We start from the raw sequence: 19,511 nt of genomic DNA, 5'->3' as shown, positions 1-19,511 counted from the left end.
CTCTCTAGCCAGAAGACTCCATGTGGACTTCAGCACAGCTTGGCTTCCCTGGTAAACTGCTTTTGGGGAGTTTTTGTTGTGATACAACCCGCACTCTTCCAAATCATGAGATTAACTTTTTGTGGAACCAAGTTCGTTTTTTTCATTTCCCTCTCCACTCTGCTGAGACAGAATCAAAGTAGTTATTCAGGGATTACGGTATCTGGTTTCATTTCATGTACAAAGCTATCCCTGGTGCAATGAGCCTTGCAAAAGTTCCTCACCCATAAACAGCTCGCCTCGCTAAAGTACCATTATCAAGTCCTTTTCAGTGACATCATTTTTGGGAATTTCGCTTTTTAGTCAGGTTTTCAAAGAGAATTGGAAAACGGACCTCACTTTCTGATTTGACAGAGCATTTTGGTGACTCATTGGTAGGTTGACAGCCCCAGATGCAGAGTCCACACTGTGTGCCTGCCTGGTGTAGTGAGAAACTACAGCCAAAGTATTTGCTGTGTTTATGCGTCCAAGTGAAATTGAACAAGTCATGCTGTGGAAATGCAATCTGCACCAATAAGTGAATCCATATGGACCCACAAGCCAGCTAGCAAAGCCACCTAACCAGCTCTGACTCTCTGCCATTCACGTCTAACCAATGGCCTCCTCTGTTGAAGCACGCACCAGCATTGATGTGTTCCTTTACCCTTTCCAACCATTCACACTATAGCAAAATGAAGAGCGATTTCTACTCACAACATTTACTGTAATATGGAAGCATTTAAACACACACCAATCAATTGAAAAGCATTACAATATTTAATTACTGCTTATTATACAGTGTTAGTATAGTAGCAAAACCTACGATGTTGATACAAATAAAATGAATGACCATAGCACCAGAATCATTCATTTTCATACTGTAGGTACATATGATTCTTAAAAACATCTTTGGATAATACATAGCAAACAAGCACCTTGTTCAATTCAATGCCCATGTCGCGAGACACAGTTTACACTTCAAGTATGAATATAAAAAAATACACACATATCATAAGTTACAAATCTTAACTGTTATTTAAAAGAAATAAACAGGATTAACCTTTCTACAAAATGTATGGCACATAGTGCATCAAGTATTCTTTACATTTCTGATACAGACCTCATCATAGTACAATTGCCTATCAAACAAGAATGATAGACAAAGGTTTTCTAGCTGCATTATCTGACAAAAGTTATATCCTGCATCTATGAAACTTTGGTTAAAGCTTAACATCGGAGTACCAGCATGGCAGGGTTGCCAAAACCCAGTTATAGTGGTCACAGTGACATCATTTCACCTAAATGATGATAGGGTTCCTTCAGGCAGGTTTCCTTATGTAGTTCAGCATATATCTGGCAACCCTCCAGCTTGGTCGTCAGCTACATTAATAAGAGGACCATGATATTTTATGCAAAGCATCTTGGGCATTATGCTGTAATAAGTAGTACATTTACAGGCATGAAGGCCGAACGTATTCATTCAAAGGGTGTCGAGGTTGTGCTACAGCTAATGTCACTTCCAATGCCACTATTATGTTCCTTCTCAAGATTAGAGGTCATTTCAGTAGTTATAAAAGCACCATTCAAAGATCCTCTTTCAAGTTGGTGGTTACTTACAACACACACTACAATCTGTAATACCTTTTCAGCATCAAACAGTAAACCAAACAACGGCTTCTCGGCTATTAGTATTCTAATGTATCATTACATATCATTACAGAATAAATATGGTCAAACGTAAATATTTTGCAATATAATGAAATTCTTCTCATGAGAATCGATTCTTGTGAGAGGTAGGGTCACATGCACCTATAGGACCTAGAAGAGACATGATCTGGAAAACAATATCACAAATGTACTGAGACAAACTAGCTACTGACTGGAGATGAGAGCTTGACCTTGACTTAACACCTCTTACATGATGTAGACAACAGTTGCCACCATATTAATGAATTAAATATACATATAAAAAAACTGTTTTCCAGGTCACAACGCCAATTATTTAGTGTCAATTTGGTTGTCTCTCTATGACCTGCTAGATAAATCTTTTCTAATTACATGTCAGTCAGACAGTAGTCAGTAAGTCATTGGGCTCTGAAGAGTTTTCAGTAGTATTACACAACAGAACAGTGAGGATTAATCTGTGATGCAGGAATCCTCACCTACGACCTTTGACGTTTGAGATAAGGCAAGTCTGGGTGACCATTAGTAGAAGAATACACAACAACAGTTGTACACAAAGCCTAGCTAACTGATTGGCGAATGATTCTTTCCCGAAAAACCCATGTCTGGCGCAACTTTCGTTTTAGAAGTGGTGGGGACATCATTTTAACATTTTATTCTGTCGGATAAACACTCCAAACAGCCTACCCAACCACTCGGAGGCGTCTGCATGGTCCTAAAACACACGGTTGCCTCGTTTTGTATCACATTCCAATGATAAAACTGGACAAAATGCAATTTCAGAATGTGGGAGGGACATGTCCCCCCATCCCCAGTGAAAGTTGCGCCCCTGTCTGGACGTATCTTCTGATCTGGAGAATTCTCCTTCCTTGATCTTTGTAACATTTTTAAGCTATATAATGTATACCATTTGGGGTTATTACTAATCTAATCACAACAAAAACATAATTTATCAGAACATTTTTGCAGGAATTCATAATTACCCTTGTTCCATAACACTATAAGTTAATACAATTTAAATATTTATTGAGATGTTCCATTTACCCAACAAAAAGTTGTCTTGCTGACTGTATAAAAACATAAATAGTTGTACCAGTTCTATAATGACTAATTCATGTTTCCTTTCAGAGTTCCATAAGAACATTTTACCCTTATGAGATGAGTAAGCTCTTACTAGAAACCATGAGAGGATTCTTCCCTTAGCTCTGTACTGTGCATCCGTGTTGCTACTTCCTGCCCCAAAATATGATTGTGCCCCTTTATGCGAGACTCTACAATGCTGGAATATGTGAGATTGTCTGACAGTCTGCTTTTGATATTCCAATGCACAGAGGTATTTGGTTACCATTACAATTACAAACACTAGTGAGGTCAGACGTAACAGACAGAGCTCATCTTCAGAGTCATTGGTTCTGCTGAAGGAACCTTTATAGCTATATAGATCTATCTTGAAGATTATTATTCATTTTGCGAATGGAATGGAATTGAAGGAGAGAGAGACTGTTTGCACATGCTTGGATTTAAATCAATGATATTCGAGTGATAGGCTGTTTTAAAACTCTGCAGCTGCAATAATAAGAACAAACCTTTACAATGACAAAATATGATGACCCCCGAAAGCACAATGGTGATATGTAAATTAGATGCGTATTCGGTCCTTATATTACTGTAGAATAGGCTGTGCTGCAGAATATGTAGGCCTACCTATCACAAGAAAAAAAGTTATGATGAGATGATAGGTCTACACGCATTGTGAACTGCACTCCATACTGAGATGGTCTGTTTGTCCCTACCATGAGCATTGATGATTGATCATGCAGAGAGCAGAGAGAAGGCCGTAGAGAAACCAGATTTAGACATTGCATATAATTAACAGTTCCATTGATATAAATAATTGATTATAATTTACCGGTTTCTCGCAGTTATTTTTCCCGGGAAAAGGGAGTGGTTTTGGGCAGTAAATCTTGGTAACTAGGTTCCTGTCATTAAACCCTAGTGATGAAGGGAGGAAAGTGATGGCAACCTTCACAAATTAAGTGCATTGGATCCCCAGACGCTCTGGTTTCACTTCCTGGTCTGATGTTGGGAGAACGTTGAGAGACCACTGGGAGACCCTTGGGAGATGGTTGGGTTGGGGTTTGGTCCCTGACCATCACTGGACATAAACCAGCAGGCCGTTGTGAGGCTGGGGAATGCACTTCCCACAGAACCCACCACAGCGACCATAGATTCTTGCCCCATCCTATAGACAGAGGGAGAAATAAGAATGAAATGGAGTGGGACAGGACAAATAACTTTCCATAAAGAAATAGGATTTTATCAATGCTACTAGAAATTCCTAGACTAGAAACATAACAGGTGACAGTTCAGATTACAGGAGGGTTTAGAGTAGTTATTCAGAACACCAGAATCCTAGAGTCCTCCTTACCTCTGATCTGTGGACTTTGACAGAGACATAGTTGCCCTGTGAGGTCCACTTGGTTGCCTCAGCCACCTTCAGACCAGTCCCTATGAGGTTGATGCTAAACTGGCCCTGTGGAAGAACACCACAGTGATTACAATAGACCTCAAACCAACTTCTCTTGAACAAACTGAAATTTTTTAAAGTGGACCTGATCAGGATTCAAATACATTCAATTAGTCCGTATCTCATTTCCATTCCAGGGGCTGACAATGAAAGCAGCATCACGGTTCAGTGGACAGACACACTGAGCTACACTGGATGGTTAAGTGTGATTATGTGGTTACTCCACTGGTGGAAACTGGGAACACGTACGATTTTACTCCAGTTAACAGACTGGACATGTCAGGTCAATAAAACCCATTCAGTAAAGGTTGGCTCAAGGCCCCCATCAAAACATACAGGCATACAGATTAAAGTCAATAAATTACAGACTCAAAAATGGTCTCCGTTTCCTACCTGAGGACACTTGGCAGCACTGTAGCAGTCTCCTGCTGTGGCGAAGGGGACGGGACGACCAAACAGGGTCTGAGAAAACTTCAGGTCTGTGGCTGATACATAACACCGAGACACAGAGCATATGGTTAAATCAATACACGATCAATAGGCAGACACAGAGCATATGGTTAAATCAATACACGATCAATAGGCAGACAAAGAGCATATGAAGGTTACAATCAATACACAGAGTCATGAGTTCCAGTAAGACACAAGGCGCTCTAAGCAACTGCCCTGGCCTAAAGCACATCAGAGGTTAAACCACATGACATTTAAGATGAGCTTAGTTACTCTGGTATTTCTACTGCATTGTCCCACATGATGACCATGACCAGTGCTCCTCTATCTTCCTCGGTCTCTTTGTCTCTATCTGAAATGGCGGTAAAGTTCATGAGAAACGCATTGCACAGCTAGAGCAGCTCATAATCCTCTCTTCATCTTGAAACCATTATTAAAGTCAAGCCGCCCCAAATCTAAATGAGTTCCAGGCAGTGGGAGGGGAGGGCCTTGTGTGCTGGGAACATGTGCTGTCAGGACCAGAGTAGACAGGGGATGGGGTGGGAAGATGACTACATGTGTTCTGGGCTCCCTCCTCCTAGCTGCACACAGATATAAATACCACCAATCCGGACCATGCCACATGTGCACTAATCTAAAACATGTTCAGGGACAACTGGAGAGGTGTGGCTGGATGTCGTAATGGGCAGAGAAATATCGCTGGAGATGTTGCATGTGTGTGTGTGTGTGCGAGAGAGTATGAGCGAGGGAGTATGCATGTGTGGATCAGAGAACACAAGATATTGTGTGTGTTTACAAGCATTTGTGTGTATATGAGTATGCCTGTGTGTTACCATGTGTCTGTGTAAGTGTGTGTCTTAAGGTGCCCATGCGTTGTCAACTCTATGCCAGTGATCTGAACAAGGCCTGTTGAAAGGCATTATCATGATTTCTGTGCTGAGTCTGAGGGTGTGACGAAAGGCAGTGAAAATTGTATTCGGTGAGCGAATCCGTTTTTTTGGGAGGTGGGCGAGAGGATGTGCAGGGGTAAAACAACATGGATGTGTGGTCTTATTGTAGTGAAGTGGTCAGTCAATCACATGGTCATTACTCACTCATTATCCTCAGGGAGATGATGTCCAGACGGACCTTGTGGAAGAGAGTGTATCCCGCTGCAGAGTAATCGTTCCTGCAGTCACAGTCCTGCCTTCTGCTGTCGTTGTAGGGGCAATCAAAAGGATTCAGCAACCTAGACATCAAAAATTAGGTTTCAGATAATATACATGTCACGCCTACTCCCGTTCCCTCTCTCCAGCACTAGACGTCGCCGGTCTACTAACCACCGGTCCTGGCAACGCACATTACGCACACCTGGCAACCATCATTACGCACACCTACTCCCCATGGTTATGCATACCTGGACTTCATTACCTTGATTACTTCCCCTTTATTTAGCCGTCAGTAGCCTCAGTCTTCAGGAAGTATTGGTTTAGTTCACGTTCAGTACGCTTCTTCTGTTTTGTTTATCTGCTTATTCTCATTATTAAACTCACCTTCTGCATTTGCTTCATGACTCCTAGCATATGCGTTACAGAATACTGCCTCTGAAAAAAATGGAAGCAGCAGAAGATAACCCCATCTTCATGACGGTTGAGGAACAGGGTCATCTACTCCACCAACACCACAACCAACTGGCTCTACTGGGTACAACCATGAAAGAGATCCTCCCCGTTCTTCAACGCATCCACACCACCAGCGAGGTTCTCCATACCTTTGATGGAGGGCCTCCTACCACGGGTCGTCACAGTGAGCCAGTCCCCCAGCCTTCCTCCCTGCCCGACGGTCCCTTCCGGAGAACTATGACGGTACTCCATCGAGATGCCGTGGCTTTCTTCTCCAGTGCTCCCTCTATTTTGCCTATCAGACAGGAGCCCCCACCATCGATAGGACCAAGGTTGCCACAGTCATTTCCCTGCTGACCGGACAGGCGTTGCAGTGGGCTACGGCCATCTGGGAGAGAGGGGGAGCTGGATTCCTATGAGAGGTTCATGGCTCTGTTCAGGGCGGATTTCGACCATCCTCCAAAGAGCAGAGAGGGATGTGAGTGACTTTTCCAACTCCAGCAGGGTGCCCAGACTGCTGCGGAGTACGCCCTCACCTTCGGACTGTGGCAGCCTCCAGCGGATGGGATGAGCCGGTGGTCCGCACTCTATTCCACAGTGGTCTGTGCGAGGAGGTCCAGACGGAGTTGGCATTTCGGGATGACAACATATCCTTGGATGCTCTCATCGCGATGGCCATCCGTCTGGATAACCTTCTTCGGGAGCGGTGGTGTCCACCTCGCCTCCCTCCTTTGGCTGTGCTGAGGCACAGCCTGAACCCATGGAGGTAGGGGCCTCACACCTCTCTGCAGCAGAGAGGCGTTGCTGTAGACTGGGCCTCTGTCCCTATTGAAGCCAGGAGGGGCACCAGCTTTAGCAGTGTCTGGTGCGTCCCAACGCGGGGTCCACTAGAGCAGATGGGGTGGCCCTGTGACCTTCCATCTCCCAGGATAGGCATAAGTATTCCATTATCATCTTTTTCTGCCAAACCCTTTCTGGTTCCCATTTCACTGGCTGGCTGACCCTCAAGGTGCCGCTGGGAATTTCATCGACCAGGCCCTTGCCTCCTCCCTGAACTTAACTTCATACCCGCTCTCCTCTCCTTTTCCTGTCCAAGCCCTGGATACGCGACCATTGGTATCCGGCCCAATTACGCACATCCCAGCACCCCCCACCCTGACCGTGGGACCCATGCACCAGGAAAGCCTTCTCTTCCTCACCACCACCGCACCTGTACACAAAGTTATACTTGGCCTCCTGTTGCTCCAACAACATAACCCCACCATTTCCTGTTTGAGGATGAGAATCACTGCCTGGGGACCAGGATGCCAGAGGACCTGCTTTCCTGCACCCTGTGGTTCCACTTTGGTGGAGGGTCCTGTGAGTGACTTCCAGCCTATCAATCTGTCCTCCCGAATCGTTGGCCCGTTGTATTGGGACGTAGATGTGGACATCCGCCAGGCTCTGGAGAGGGAACCCGCTCCTGCTACCTGCCCTCCAGAACGCATCTACGTCTCCACAAGGGTGAGAGATCGGATGTTACCTGGGCACAAACATCCCTCGCCGCTGGACACCCAGGTATCACACACACCATCCAATCCCTCTCTTTGATAAATACTGGTGCAGGACGCCGCCCACAATGTCAACTCATGCACCGTATGTATCCAATCCAAATCTCTCCGGCACGCTCCAGCAGGTAAACTACTTCCCCTTCCCATGCCTCAGCGGCCTTGGTCAAATCTGTCCATAGACTTTGTAAGTGATATCTTTCTTTCTGATGGGTGTTACCACTATTATGGCCTTTGTTGACAGATTCTCTACATCCTACCGTTTTATCCCTCTCTGGTCTACCTACTGCTCTCCAGGTCGCTGAGGCACTATTCCAGCAGGTCTTCCGGGACTATGGCCTTCCAGAGGACAAAGTTTCCGAACGTGGTCCTCAATTCATGTCGCGGGTCTGGAAAGCCTTCATGGATAAGCTGGGTGCCACGGTCAGCCTCACATTCAGGTTCTAGACTCAGTCCAATGGGCAGATGGGGAGTTTCGGCCAGGACCGGCAGGGGTAGTGGGCCCGGTTCCTTCCCTGGGTAGAATACACCCAGAACTCACTTCGTCACTCACACACACACTCCTCCCCCGTGTTCCATCCTGGTGATCGTGTCTGGCTCTCCACCAGGAACCTCTCGTTCCCCCTCTGGTTATGCTCACGTTCAGTACGCTTATTCTGTTTTGTTTATCTGCTTATTATCATTATAAAACTCACCTTCTGCACCTGCTTCCTGACTCCTAGCATATACGTTACAATACATTGCTTACATGTAATGACTTTTTGAATTAATGTTCATTTAGAATCATATACAGTATTATAGTGTATTCTGTCCATAAACAGAAAATGAATTAAGCACAGACACAGGGTAATCCGGTTTCAATGAGCACACCTGTATCCATAGACCTCTGAGTAGTTGTCTGTCTGACCACTCCGCAGCGTAACATATTCCTTAGGGAAATCAGTCTGCATCTCAGCACAGTAGATCTAGGAAGAAACACATTGAGACAACAATTGCTGAATCCTGGCCTGGAAATGATTAATGATGAAGTGATAGTCAGTGATTCTGACAGAGAGCACACACCTGTAGAATCCTGGACTTGACTTTCAGGTAGTACTCTCCATCCATCCTCACCCCCTGTATCATCTGGACCTCTCTGCAGGAGGTCAACAACTGACCTATAATCAGAAATAAGACGGAGCACCTTTAGGGCTGGATTCAATCCGTATCACCAAAGCATCGTAGAAGTTCAGCACTATAGCTCGTTTGAAATCTAAAGGCAATGTTCCTGTATTCGCGGGGACTGCATTCACGGTAAGCACTGCTTATGTCGTCGGCTCAATCGGAAATTACCTTCACATTTGAATTAGTATCTTCTGCGATACTTCTGCAAAAAGGATTGAATCCAGTCCTTAGTGTTACAGTTTTATAGGATGGTACTGGTCTGTATGTGGGTTAGTTTCAACATAACAAGATACTATACATCGCAAATGTACATGATCTACCATATATTTTTTCAGTAAAAATGTACAGATATTTTAAGGTTATTTTAAAGGGGCAGTGCACTCAAAAACATAATTTATATATATATATATATATTGTCACATTCGTTATAAAGATGAGACCAAGGCGCAGCGTGAGTAGAGTTCCACATGTTTTTAATAAAACCGAAACTCAGCCAAACAAAACAAACAAGCACAAACGAAATGTGAAGCTATACGAATAGTGCAGACAGGCAACTAAACATTGAACAAGAGCCCACAAACACCAAAGGGAAATGGCTACTTAAATATGATCCCCAATCAGAGACAACGATAAACAGCTGCCTCTGATTGGGAACCATATCAGGCCACCATAGACATACAAATCACCTAGACCTACAAAAACCCTAGACATACAAAAACCCTAGACAATGCAAGACTGGCGTACCCACCCTAGTCACACCCTGACCTAACCAAAATATATCGAAAACAGAGATATCTCAGGTCAGGGTGTGACAGTACCCCCCCCCAAATGTGCGGACTCCCAGCCGCAAACCTGAACCTATAGGGGAGGGTCCGGGTGGGCATCTACCCTCGGTGGCAGCTCCGGTTCTGGACGCAGCCCCCCCTCTTTACTCTGATCCCTCAGAGCCCAATTTTTCAGTTTTTGATTTGTTAAAAAAGTTTGAAATATCCAATAAATGTCGTTCCACTTCATGATTGTGTCCCACTTGTTGTTGATTCTTCACAAAAAAATGCATGTTTTATGTTTTATATCTTTATGTTTGAAGCCTGAAATGTGGCAAAAGGTCGCAAAGTTCAAGGGGGCCGAATACTTTCGCAAGGCACTGTATATACACTGCTCAAAAAAATAAAGGGAACACTTAAACAACACAATGTAACTCCAAGTCAATCACACTTCTGTGAAATCAAACTGTCCACTTAGGAAGCAACACTGATTGACAATAAATTTCACATGCTGTTGTGCAAATGGAATAGACAACAGGTGGAAATTATAGGCAATTAGCAAGACACCCCCAATAAAGGAGTGGTTCTGCAGGTGGTGACCACAGACCACTTCTCAGTTCCTATGCTTCCTGGCTGATGTTTTGGTCACTTTTGAATGCTGGCGGTGCTTTCACTCTAGTGGTAGCATGAGACGGAGTCTACAACCCACACAAGTGGCTCAGGTAGTGCAGCTCATCCAGGATGGAACATCAATGCGAGCTGTGGCAAGAAGGTTTGCTGTGTCTGTCAGCGTAGTGTCCAGAGCATGGAGGCGCTACCAGGAGACAGGCCAGTACATCAGGAGACGTGGAGGAGGCCGTAGGTGGGCAACAACCCAGCAGCAGGACCGCTACCTCCGCCTTTGTGCAAGGAGGAGCAGGAGGAGCACTGCCAGAGCCCTGCAAAATGACCTCCAGCAGGCCACAAATGTGCATGTGTCTGCTCAAACGGCCAGAAACAGACTCCATGAGGGTGGTATGAGGGCCCGACGTCCACAGGTGTGTGTTGTGCTTACAGCCCAACACCGTGCAGGACGTTTGGCATTTTCCAGAGAACACCAAGATTGGCAAATTCGCCACTGGCGCCCTGTGCTCTTCACAGATGAAAGCAGGTTCACACTGAGCACGTGACAGACGTGACAGAGTCTGGAAACACCGTGGAGAACGTTCTGCTGCCTGCAACATCCTCCAGCATGACCGGTTTGGCGGTGGGTCAGTCATGATGTGGGGTGGCATTTCTTTGGGGGGCCGCACAGCCCTCCATGTGCTCGCCAGAGGTGGCCTGACTGCCATTAGGTACCGAGATGAGATCCTCAGACCCCTTGTGAGACCATATGCTGGTGCGGTTGGCCCTGGGTTCCTCCTAATGCAAGACAATGCTAGACCTCATGTGGCTGGAAGAGGAAGGCATTGATGCTATGGACTGGCCCGCCTGATCCCCAGACCTGAATCCAATTGAGCACATCTGGGACATCATGTCTCGCTCCAGCCACCAACGCCACGTTGCACCACAGACTGTCCAGGAGTTGGCGGATGCTTTAGTCCAGGTCTGGGAGGAGATCCCTCAGGAGATCATCCGCCACCTCATCAGGAGCATGCCCGGGCGTTGTAGGGAGGTCATACAGGCACGTGGAGGCCACACACACTACTGAGCCTCATTTTGACTTGTTTTAAGGACATTACATCAAAGTTGGATCAGCCTGTAGTGTGGTTTTCCAGTTTAATTTTGAGTGTCACTCCAAATCCAGACCTCCATGGGATGATACATTTGATTTCCATTGATAATTTGTGTGTGATTTTGCTGTCAGCACATTCAACTATGTAAAGAAAAAAGTATTTAATAAGAATATTTCATTCATTCAGATCTAGGATGTGTTATTTTAGTGTTCCCTTTATTTTTTTGAGCAGTGTATACAGTTGAAGTCAGAAGTTTACATACACTTAGGTTGGAATCATTAAAACTCGGTTTTCAATCACTTCACAAATCTCTTGTTAACAAACTATAGTTTTGGCAAGTCGGTTAGGACATCTACTTTGTGCATGACACAAGTCATTTTTACAACAATTGTTTACAGACAAATTATTTCACTTATAATTCACTGTATCACAATTCCAGTGTCAGACGTTTCCATACACTAAGTTCACTGTGTCTTTAAACAGCTAGGAAAATTCAATGGCTTTAGAAGCTTCTGATAGGTTAAGTGACATCATTTGAGGCAATTGGAGGTGTACCTGTGGATGTATTTCAACTGCCTACCTTCAAACTCAGTGCCTCTTGACATCATGGGAAAATCAAAAGAAATCAGCCAAAACCTCAGAAAAACAATTGTAGACCCCCACAAGTCTGGTTCATCCTTGGGAGCGCCTGAAGGTACCATGTTCATCTGTACATACAATAGTACGCAAGTATAAACACCATGGGACCACGCAGCCGTCATACCGCTGAGGAAGGAGACGCGTTCTGTCTCCTAGAGATGAATGTACTTTGGTGCGAAAAGTGCAAATCAATCCCAGAAAAACCGACCTTGTGAAGATGCTGGAGGAAACAGGTACAAAAGTATCTATATCCACAGTAAAAATGAGTCCTATATCAACATAACCTGAAAGGCCGCACAGCAAGGAAGAAGCCACTGCTCCAAAATCGCCATAAAAAAGGCCAGACTACGGTTTGCAACTGCATATGGGGACAAAGATTGTACTTCTTGGAGAAAAGTCCTCTGGTCTGATGAAACACAAATAGAACTGTTTGGCTATAATGACCATCATTATGTTTGGAGGAAAAAGGGGGAGGCTTGCAAGGCAAAGAACACCATCCCAACCGTGAAGCATGGGGGTGGCAGCATCATGTTGTGGGGGTGTTTTGCTGCAGGAGGGACTAGTGCACTTCACAAAATAGATGGCATCATGAGGTAGGAAAGTTATGTGGATGTATTGAAGCAACATCTCAAGACATCAGTCAGAAAGTTTAAGCTTGTTCGCAAATGGGTCTTCCAAATGGACAATGACCCCAAGCATACTTCCAAAGTTGTGGAAAAATGGACAACAAAGTCAAGGTATTGGAGTGGCCATCACAAAGCTCTGACCTCAATCCTATAGAAAATGTGTGGGCAGAACTGAAAAAGCGTGTGCGAGCAAGGAGGCCTACAAACCTGACTCAGCTACACCAGCTCTGGCAGGAGGAATGGGCCAAAATTCACCTAACTTATTGTGGGAAGCTTGTGGAAGGCTACACAAAATGTTTGACCCAAGTTAAACAATTGAAAGGCAATGCTACCAAATACGAATTGAATGTATGTAAACGTCTTACCCATTGGCAATGTGATGAAAAAAATAAAAGCTGAAATAATTCTTTCTCTCTACTATTATTCTGACATTTCACATTCTTAAAATAAAGTGGTGCTCCTAACTGACCTAAGACAGGGAATTTTTACTCTGATTAAATGTCAGGAATTGTGAAAAATGTAGCATAAATGTATTTGGCTAAGGTATATGCCGCAGGGGCGGCAGGTTGTTTAGTGGTAAGAGCATTGGACTAGTAATTGAAAGGTTGCAAGACCAAATCCCTGACCTAACAAGGTAAAAATCTGTCGTTCTGCCCCTGAACAAGGTAGTTAACCCACTGTTCCTAAGCCATCATTGAAAATAAGAATTTGTTCTTAACTGACTTGCCTAGTTAAATAAAGGTAAACATTGTTTTTAAAATCTAAACATCCAACTTCAACTGTATATACACACACACACACACACATATATATATATACATGATGAGGTTCAAATAACACTGAAATTGGGAAAATTATGATAATGCACTTTTAGTATAAAAGCTGTTTGAAAAGACCACCTGAAATTTCAGCATGTTTGGCTGGGTTGTGGAGACATCACTAGGCGGTATATTGACCAATAACATATTATAAGTCAATAGACCAATATATCAAAGAGAGTGTGTCCTCCTCTCTGCCAATAACAGCTAGTTTTCAGGTTGCACATCCCTCCCAATAGGCTCCTCCAATTACTGTGGGGGAGCTTTGCTGGTGACACTATCTGTGATTTATTTAGAATTAACCAACAGGGCTACCACAGAATTCTGCAGCGATACACCATCCCATCTGGTTTGCACCTTTGTTTTCAACAGGACAATGACCCAACACACCTCCAGGCTGTGTAAGGGCTGTTTGACCAAGAAGGAGAGTGATGGAGTGCTGCATCAGATGACCTGGCCTCCACAATCACCCAACCTCAACCCAATTGAGATGGTTTGGGATGAGTTGGACCGCAGAGTGAAGGAAAAGCAGCCAACAAGTGTTCAGCATATGTGGGAACTCCTTCAAGACTGTTGGAAAAGCATTCCAGGTGAAGCTGGTTGAGAGAATGACAAGAGTGTACAAAGCTGTCATCAAGGTAAAGGGTGGCTACTTTGAAAAATCTGAAATATATAATATATTTGATTTGTTTAACATTGTTTTGCTTACTACATGATTCCATATGTGTTATTTCATAGTTTTGATGTCATCAGTATTATTCTACAATGCAGAAAATAGTACAAAATAATAAAAAACCCTGTAATAAGCTCTTCTGTTCAAACTTTTGACTGGTACTGTAGATTTGACCTATAACTGAAGAAGAGTCTAAAGTAGACTTCACATAGTTCTTGTAAATAGGTCAAACAATGAAAGTGTTCAACAACAAAATGCTACAAGCGTTCCAATAAATAAACAGCAGGAAAAACTCATGAAGATGCTTGTTATCTGGCCATGGTGTGAGTATGAGCTCAACACTGGGGGGCCTTGCTGAAAACAAGAACATTAACTTTATTTATATTCTCTATTATTGTTCCTGTGTGGTTGGAGTCCAGTTCTCTCTTCTGATTAGCTGATTAGCATTCATATTTGACTGGTGAACTGGCTGTCCCCCGAGCATTTTAATTTCGCCCGATGCATGACTTGGCAAGAGACAAGCGGCACAATGCTCCAGCACAATCCCCTGGCCGTGTGTAAACATCTGCAATGTGGGGCATGAACCTGCAAACCTTGGCTAGTTACCAACTCAGCTATCACACAGGGTCAAAAGTGAAGACCTCCACAGCCCCATCCTCAGTCCCAGCCTTAGCATCAGCCCCAGCCTTAGTCTCAGGCAAAGTCTCAGCTCCAGTCAGCCCCAGTCTCAACATCAGCATTACCCCAGCTCTAGCCTCAGCCGCTCCAGTTCTAGCTTCAGCCCCAGCTCTAGCCTCAGCCCCAGCTCTAGCCCCAGCTCTAGCCTCAGCCCCAGCTCTAGCCTCAGCCCCAGCTCTAGCCTTAGCCTCAGCCCTAGCTCTAGCCTCAGCCCCAGCTCTAGCCTCAGCCCCAGCTCTAGCCTCAGCCCCAGCTCTAGCCTCAGCCTCAGCCCTTGCTCTAGCCTCAGCCCTTGCTCTAGCCTCAGCCCTTGCTCTAGCCTCAGCCCTTGCTCTAGCCTCAGCCCTTGCTCTAGCCTCAGCCCCAGCTCTAGCCTCAGCCCCAGCTCTAGCCTCAGCCCCAGCTCTAGCCTCAGCCCCAGCTCTAGCCTCAGCACACTGTCTGACTGCCTCTCTGTCACCAGTGTGAGTGGAGAACTCTGACTCAATATTTATTGTTTCAGAGACCAATTGCTCAGAGAAAGGTTTAAAGACAAGGTTAAAGTTATGCCCAATTTGTTAAAATAAAGAAATAAGTTGACACTATCAGATATGGCAGTTGGCTGATATACAGCACAGTTGATTTCATTCCATTACTATACACTTCTGTTTTCCATTAACTTCTCAGCGTACGGTCTAGTTTCCTGAATTTCCGCCTGTCTGACATGCCCAAAGTAAACTGCCTGTTATTCAGGCCCAGAAGCTAGGATATACATATAATTGGTAGAATTGGATAGAACACTCAGGTGTTTCTAAAACTTTTAAAATATTGTCTGTGAGTATAACAGAACTGATATAGCAAGCAAAAACCAGAGGGCAATCTAATTTCCGCCTCCCAGATTGCAGTTCCTATGGCTTCCACTAAATCAAATCAAATAACATTTATTTGACACATACACATGGTTAGCAGATGTTAATGCGAGTGTAGCGAAATGCTTGTGCTTCTAGTTCCGACAATGCAGTAATAACCAACGAGTAATCTAACTTAACAATTCCAAAACTACTACCTTATACACACATGTGTAAAGAGATAAAGAATATATACATAAAGATATATGAATGAGTGCTGGTACAGAACGGCATAGGCAAGATGCAGTAGATAGTATCGAGTACAGTATATACATATGAGATGAGTAATGTAGGGTATGTAAACATTATATTAAGTAGCATTGTTTAAAGTAGTGATATATTTTACATCAATTTCCATCAATTCCCATTATGAAAGTGGCTGGAGTTGAGTCAGTGTGTTGGCAGCAGCCACTCAATGTTTGTGGTGGCAACAGTCTTTATACAAGGTTTTAGGCTTGTTTTTTTTTAAATAAAGAAGTATTTGTAGTCTTTCCAAGGTGAGCGCCAGGGCAAACGTGGGCGCACTCTTAGTTCTTTTCCTTTCGAACATAGTAATCTCCGTATGAAATATTATTGTTTATTTAGATATTAAACAATTTTGAAGGAGTGGATTATTGAATTCAATGGCGCCAACTAAACAGCGTTTTTGGGATATAAAGAAGGACTTTATCGAACAAAACGACAATTCATTGTGTAGCTGGGACCCTTGGGATTGTAAACAGAGGAAGATCTTAAAAAGTAAGTGATTTATTTTATTGCTATTTGTTATTTTGTGATGCCTGTGCTGGTTTGAAAATATGCTAATGTGAGGCGCTGTCCTCAGCCTATCGAATGCTATGCTTTCGCCGTAAAGCCTTTTTGAAATCTGACAACGCAGTTCGATTACCAGGATTCTAAGCTTTTGAACCGTGTAAGACAATGGTATTTTCATGAATGTTTAATACTGCAATTTTTTATTTTGAATTTGGTGCTCTGCAATTTCACCAGATGTTGTCGATTTTGATCCCGTAATCGGGATCCGTGTGCTAAGAGGTTTTTAAGCACTCCGTGGATCAGGAAGGTTGTCAAGGAAACCACATCTAAGTTGTAGGCCTAATACTTGCGGCGCTGTAAGCACACTTTCTGAAAACCACTGTGTACAGTTCATGAGGGAATGGAAAGGGTTTATCAGGGGGAGGCTGTGTAGAAGTAGTTGAGAGGATTATTAGAGAAGTGTAGAAGTAGTGGAGAGAAGTATTAGAGAGGCTGTGTAGAAGTAGTGGAGACAAGTATTAGAGAGGCTGTGTAGAAGTAGTGAAGACAAGTATTAGAGAGGCTGTGTAGAAGTAGTGGAGAGAAGTATTAGAGAGGCTGTGTAGAAGTAGTAGAGACAAGTATTAGAGAGGCTGTGTAGAAGTAGTAGAGACAAGTATTAGAGAGCCTGTGTAGAAGTATTAGAGAGGCTGTGTAGAAGTAGTAGAGACAAGTATTAGAGAGGCTGTGTAGAAGTATTAGAGAGGCTGTGTAGAAGTAGTAGAGACAAGTATTAGAGAGGCTGTGTAGAAGTAGTGGAGAGAAGTATTAGAGAGGCTGTGTAGAAGTAGTGGAGACAAGTATTAGAGAGGCTGTGTAGAAGTGTGTGCGTGTGTTTGTATGTACAGTGCATTCTGAAAGTATTCAGACCCCTTGACTTTCACCACATTATGTTCCATTACAGCCTTATTCTAAAATGGATTAAATTGATGTTTTTTTTCTCATCAATCTACACACAATACCCCATAATGATGAAGAAAAAAAGGTTTTGTAAATAAAGGATCGGTGCAAGCTCTTCTGTTGGTTGCTGGGCCACACGGCGTGCCATGGATGACGCGATCCTTCAGCTGACAGTAGGCCATTGTCCCGGCAACCCGACAGAAGAGCTTGCACCGATCCTTCATTAGAACTACAGAGGAAAAACACACCCATTGGAAGATGACTGTATGGTGAGATATACATCAGTGGAGGCTGCTGGGGGAAGGATGGCTCAAAATAATGGCTGGAACAGAGTAAATGTAATGGCATGAATACATGGATTAAGGTGCCACCAACCTCCTGTGATACAGTGCCTTCTGAAAGTATTCAGACCCATTGAGATTTTCCACATTTTGTGGTTACAGCCTTATTCTAAAATGTATTCAATAATTGTTTTCCCTCATTAATCTACACACAATTCCACATAATGACGAAGCAAAAACTGTTTGTTTTTAATTTTTTGCTAATTTATTAAAAATAAAAAACTGAAATATCATATTTACATAAGTATTCAGACCCTTTACTCAGCATTTTGTTGAAGCACGTTTGGCAGCGATTACAGCCTCGAGTCTTTTTGGGTATGATGCTACAAGATTGGCACACCTGTCATTGTAAAAAAAGAATTTGTTCTTAACTGACTTGCCTAGTTAAATAAAGGTTAAATCTAAAAATAAATTGGGAGTTTCTTCCATTCTTCTCTGCAGATCCTCTCAAGTTCTGTCAGGTTGGATGGGGAGCATTGCTGCACAGCTATTTGCAAGTCTCTCCAGAGATAATCAATCGGGTTCAAGTCCTGGCTCTTGCTGAGCAACTCAAGGACATTCAGAGACTTGTCCCAAAGCCATTCCTGTTGTATTAGCTGTGTGCTTATGGTCGTTGTCCTGTTGGAATGTGAACTTTCACCCCAGTCTGAGGTCCTGAGCACTCTGGAGCAGGTTTTCATCAAGGATCTCTCTGACTAGTCTCCCAGTCCCTGCCAAAGAAAAACATCCCCACAGCATGAGGCTGCCACCACCATGCTTCAACATATGGATGGTGCCAGGTTTCCTCCAGATGTGACGCTTGGCAATCAGGCCAAACAGTTAAATCATGGTTTCATCAGACCAGAGAATCTTGTTTCTCATGGTTTGAGAGTCCTTTAGGTGTCTTTGGCGAACTCCAAGCGGGCCGTCATGTGCCTTTTACTGAGGAGTGGCTTCCGTCTTGCCACTCTATCATAAAGGCCACATTGGTGGAGTGCTGCAGAGACAGTTGTCCTTCTGGAAGTTTCTCCCATCTCCATAGAGGAACTTTGGAGCTCTGTCAGAGTGACCATCGGGTTCTTTGTCCCCTCCCAGACCAAGGCCCTTTTCCCCCCGATTGCTCAGTTCGGCCGGGCAGCCAGCTCTAGGAAGAGTCTTGGTGGTTCCAAGCTTTTTCCATTTAAGTATTATGGAGGCCACTCTCTACTTGGGGGCCCTTCAATGCTGCAGACATTTTTTGGTAGCCCTCCACAGATCTGTGCCTTGACACAATCCTGTCTCGGAGCAATTCCTTCGACCCCATGGCTTGGTTTTTGCTCTGACATGCACTGTCAACTGTGGGACCTTATATAGACAGGTGTGTGCCTTTCCAAATCATGTCCAATCAATTGAATTTACCACATGTGGACTTCAAACAAGTTGTAGAGACATCTCAAGGATGATCAATGGAAACAGGATGCACCTGAGCTCAGTTTCGAGTCTCATAGCAAAGGGTCTGAATACTTATGTAAATAAGGTATTTCTTTTAATTTGCAAAAATGTCTAAAAACCTGTTTTTGCTTTGTCATTATGGGGTATTGTGTGTAGATTGATGAGGCAAAGGTTTATTTAATCATTTTTAGAATAAGGCTGTAACGAAACGAAATGTGGAAAAAGTCAATAGGGCTGAATACTTTCCGAATGCACTGTATGTAGTAGTAGTAGTGGTA

At 43.8% G+C, this 19,511-nt stretch overlaps 1 protein-coding gene across 1 annotated transcript in view; it reads right to left on the bottom strand.

Annotated features, from left to right (window-relative positions):
* Window positions 1-782: 782 nt before the first annotated feature.
* The window catches only part of LOC115109271 (A disintegrin and metalloproteinase with thrombospondin motifs 20-like), a 159,495-nt gene continuing 140,766 nt past the window's right edge, over window positions 783-19,511 (bottom strand). The window contains exons 33-38 of the mRNA XM_029633998.2: window positions 8,889-8,983; window positions 8,697-8,791; window positions 5,773-5,906; window positions 4,622-4,713; window positions 4,130-4,234; window positions 783-3,943 (exon numbers count right to left, since the gene is read on the bottom strand). Of these exons, the coding sequence (XP_029489858.2) occupies window positions 3,854-3,943; window positions 4,130-4,234; window positions 4,622-4,713; window positions 5,773-5,906; window positions 8,697-8,791; window positions 8,889-8,983 (611 nt within the window). The 3' untranslated portion in view covers window positions 783-3,853. The remainder of the gene's footprint in view (window positions 3,944-4,129; window positions 4,235-4,621; window positions 4,714-5,772; window positions 5,907-8,696; window positions 8,792-8,888; window positions 8,984-19,511) is intronic.

Source organism: Oncorhynchus nerka, linkage group LG25, assembly GCF_034236695.1.
Source record: "Oncorhynchus nerka isolate Pitt River linkage group LG25, Oner_Uvic_2.0, whole genome shotgun sequence".
Classification (NCBI taxonomy): domain Eukaryota; kingdom Metazoa; phylum Chordata; class Actinopteri; order Salmoniformes; family Salmonidae; genus Oncorhynchus; species Oncorhynchus nerka.
Note: the sequence above shows the minus strand (reverse complement) of the source record. Positions and strands in the feature narration are given on the sequence as shown.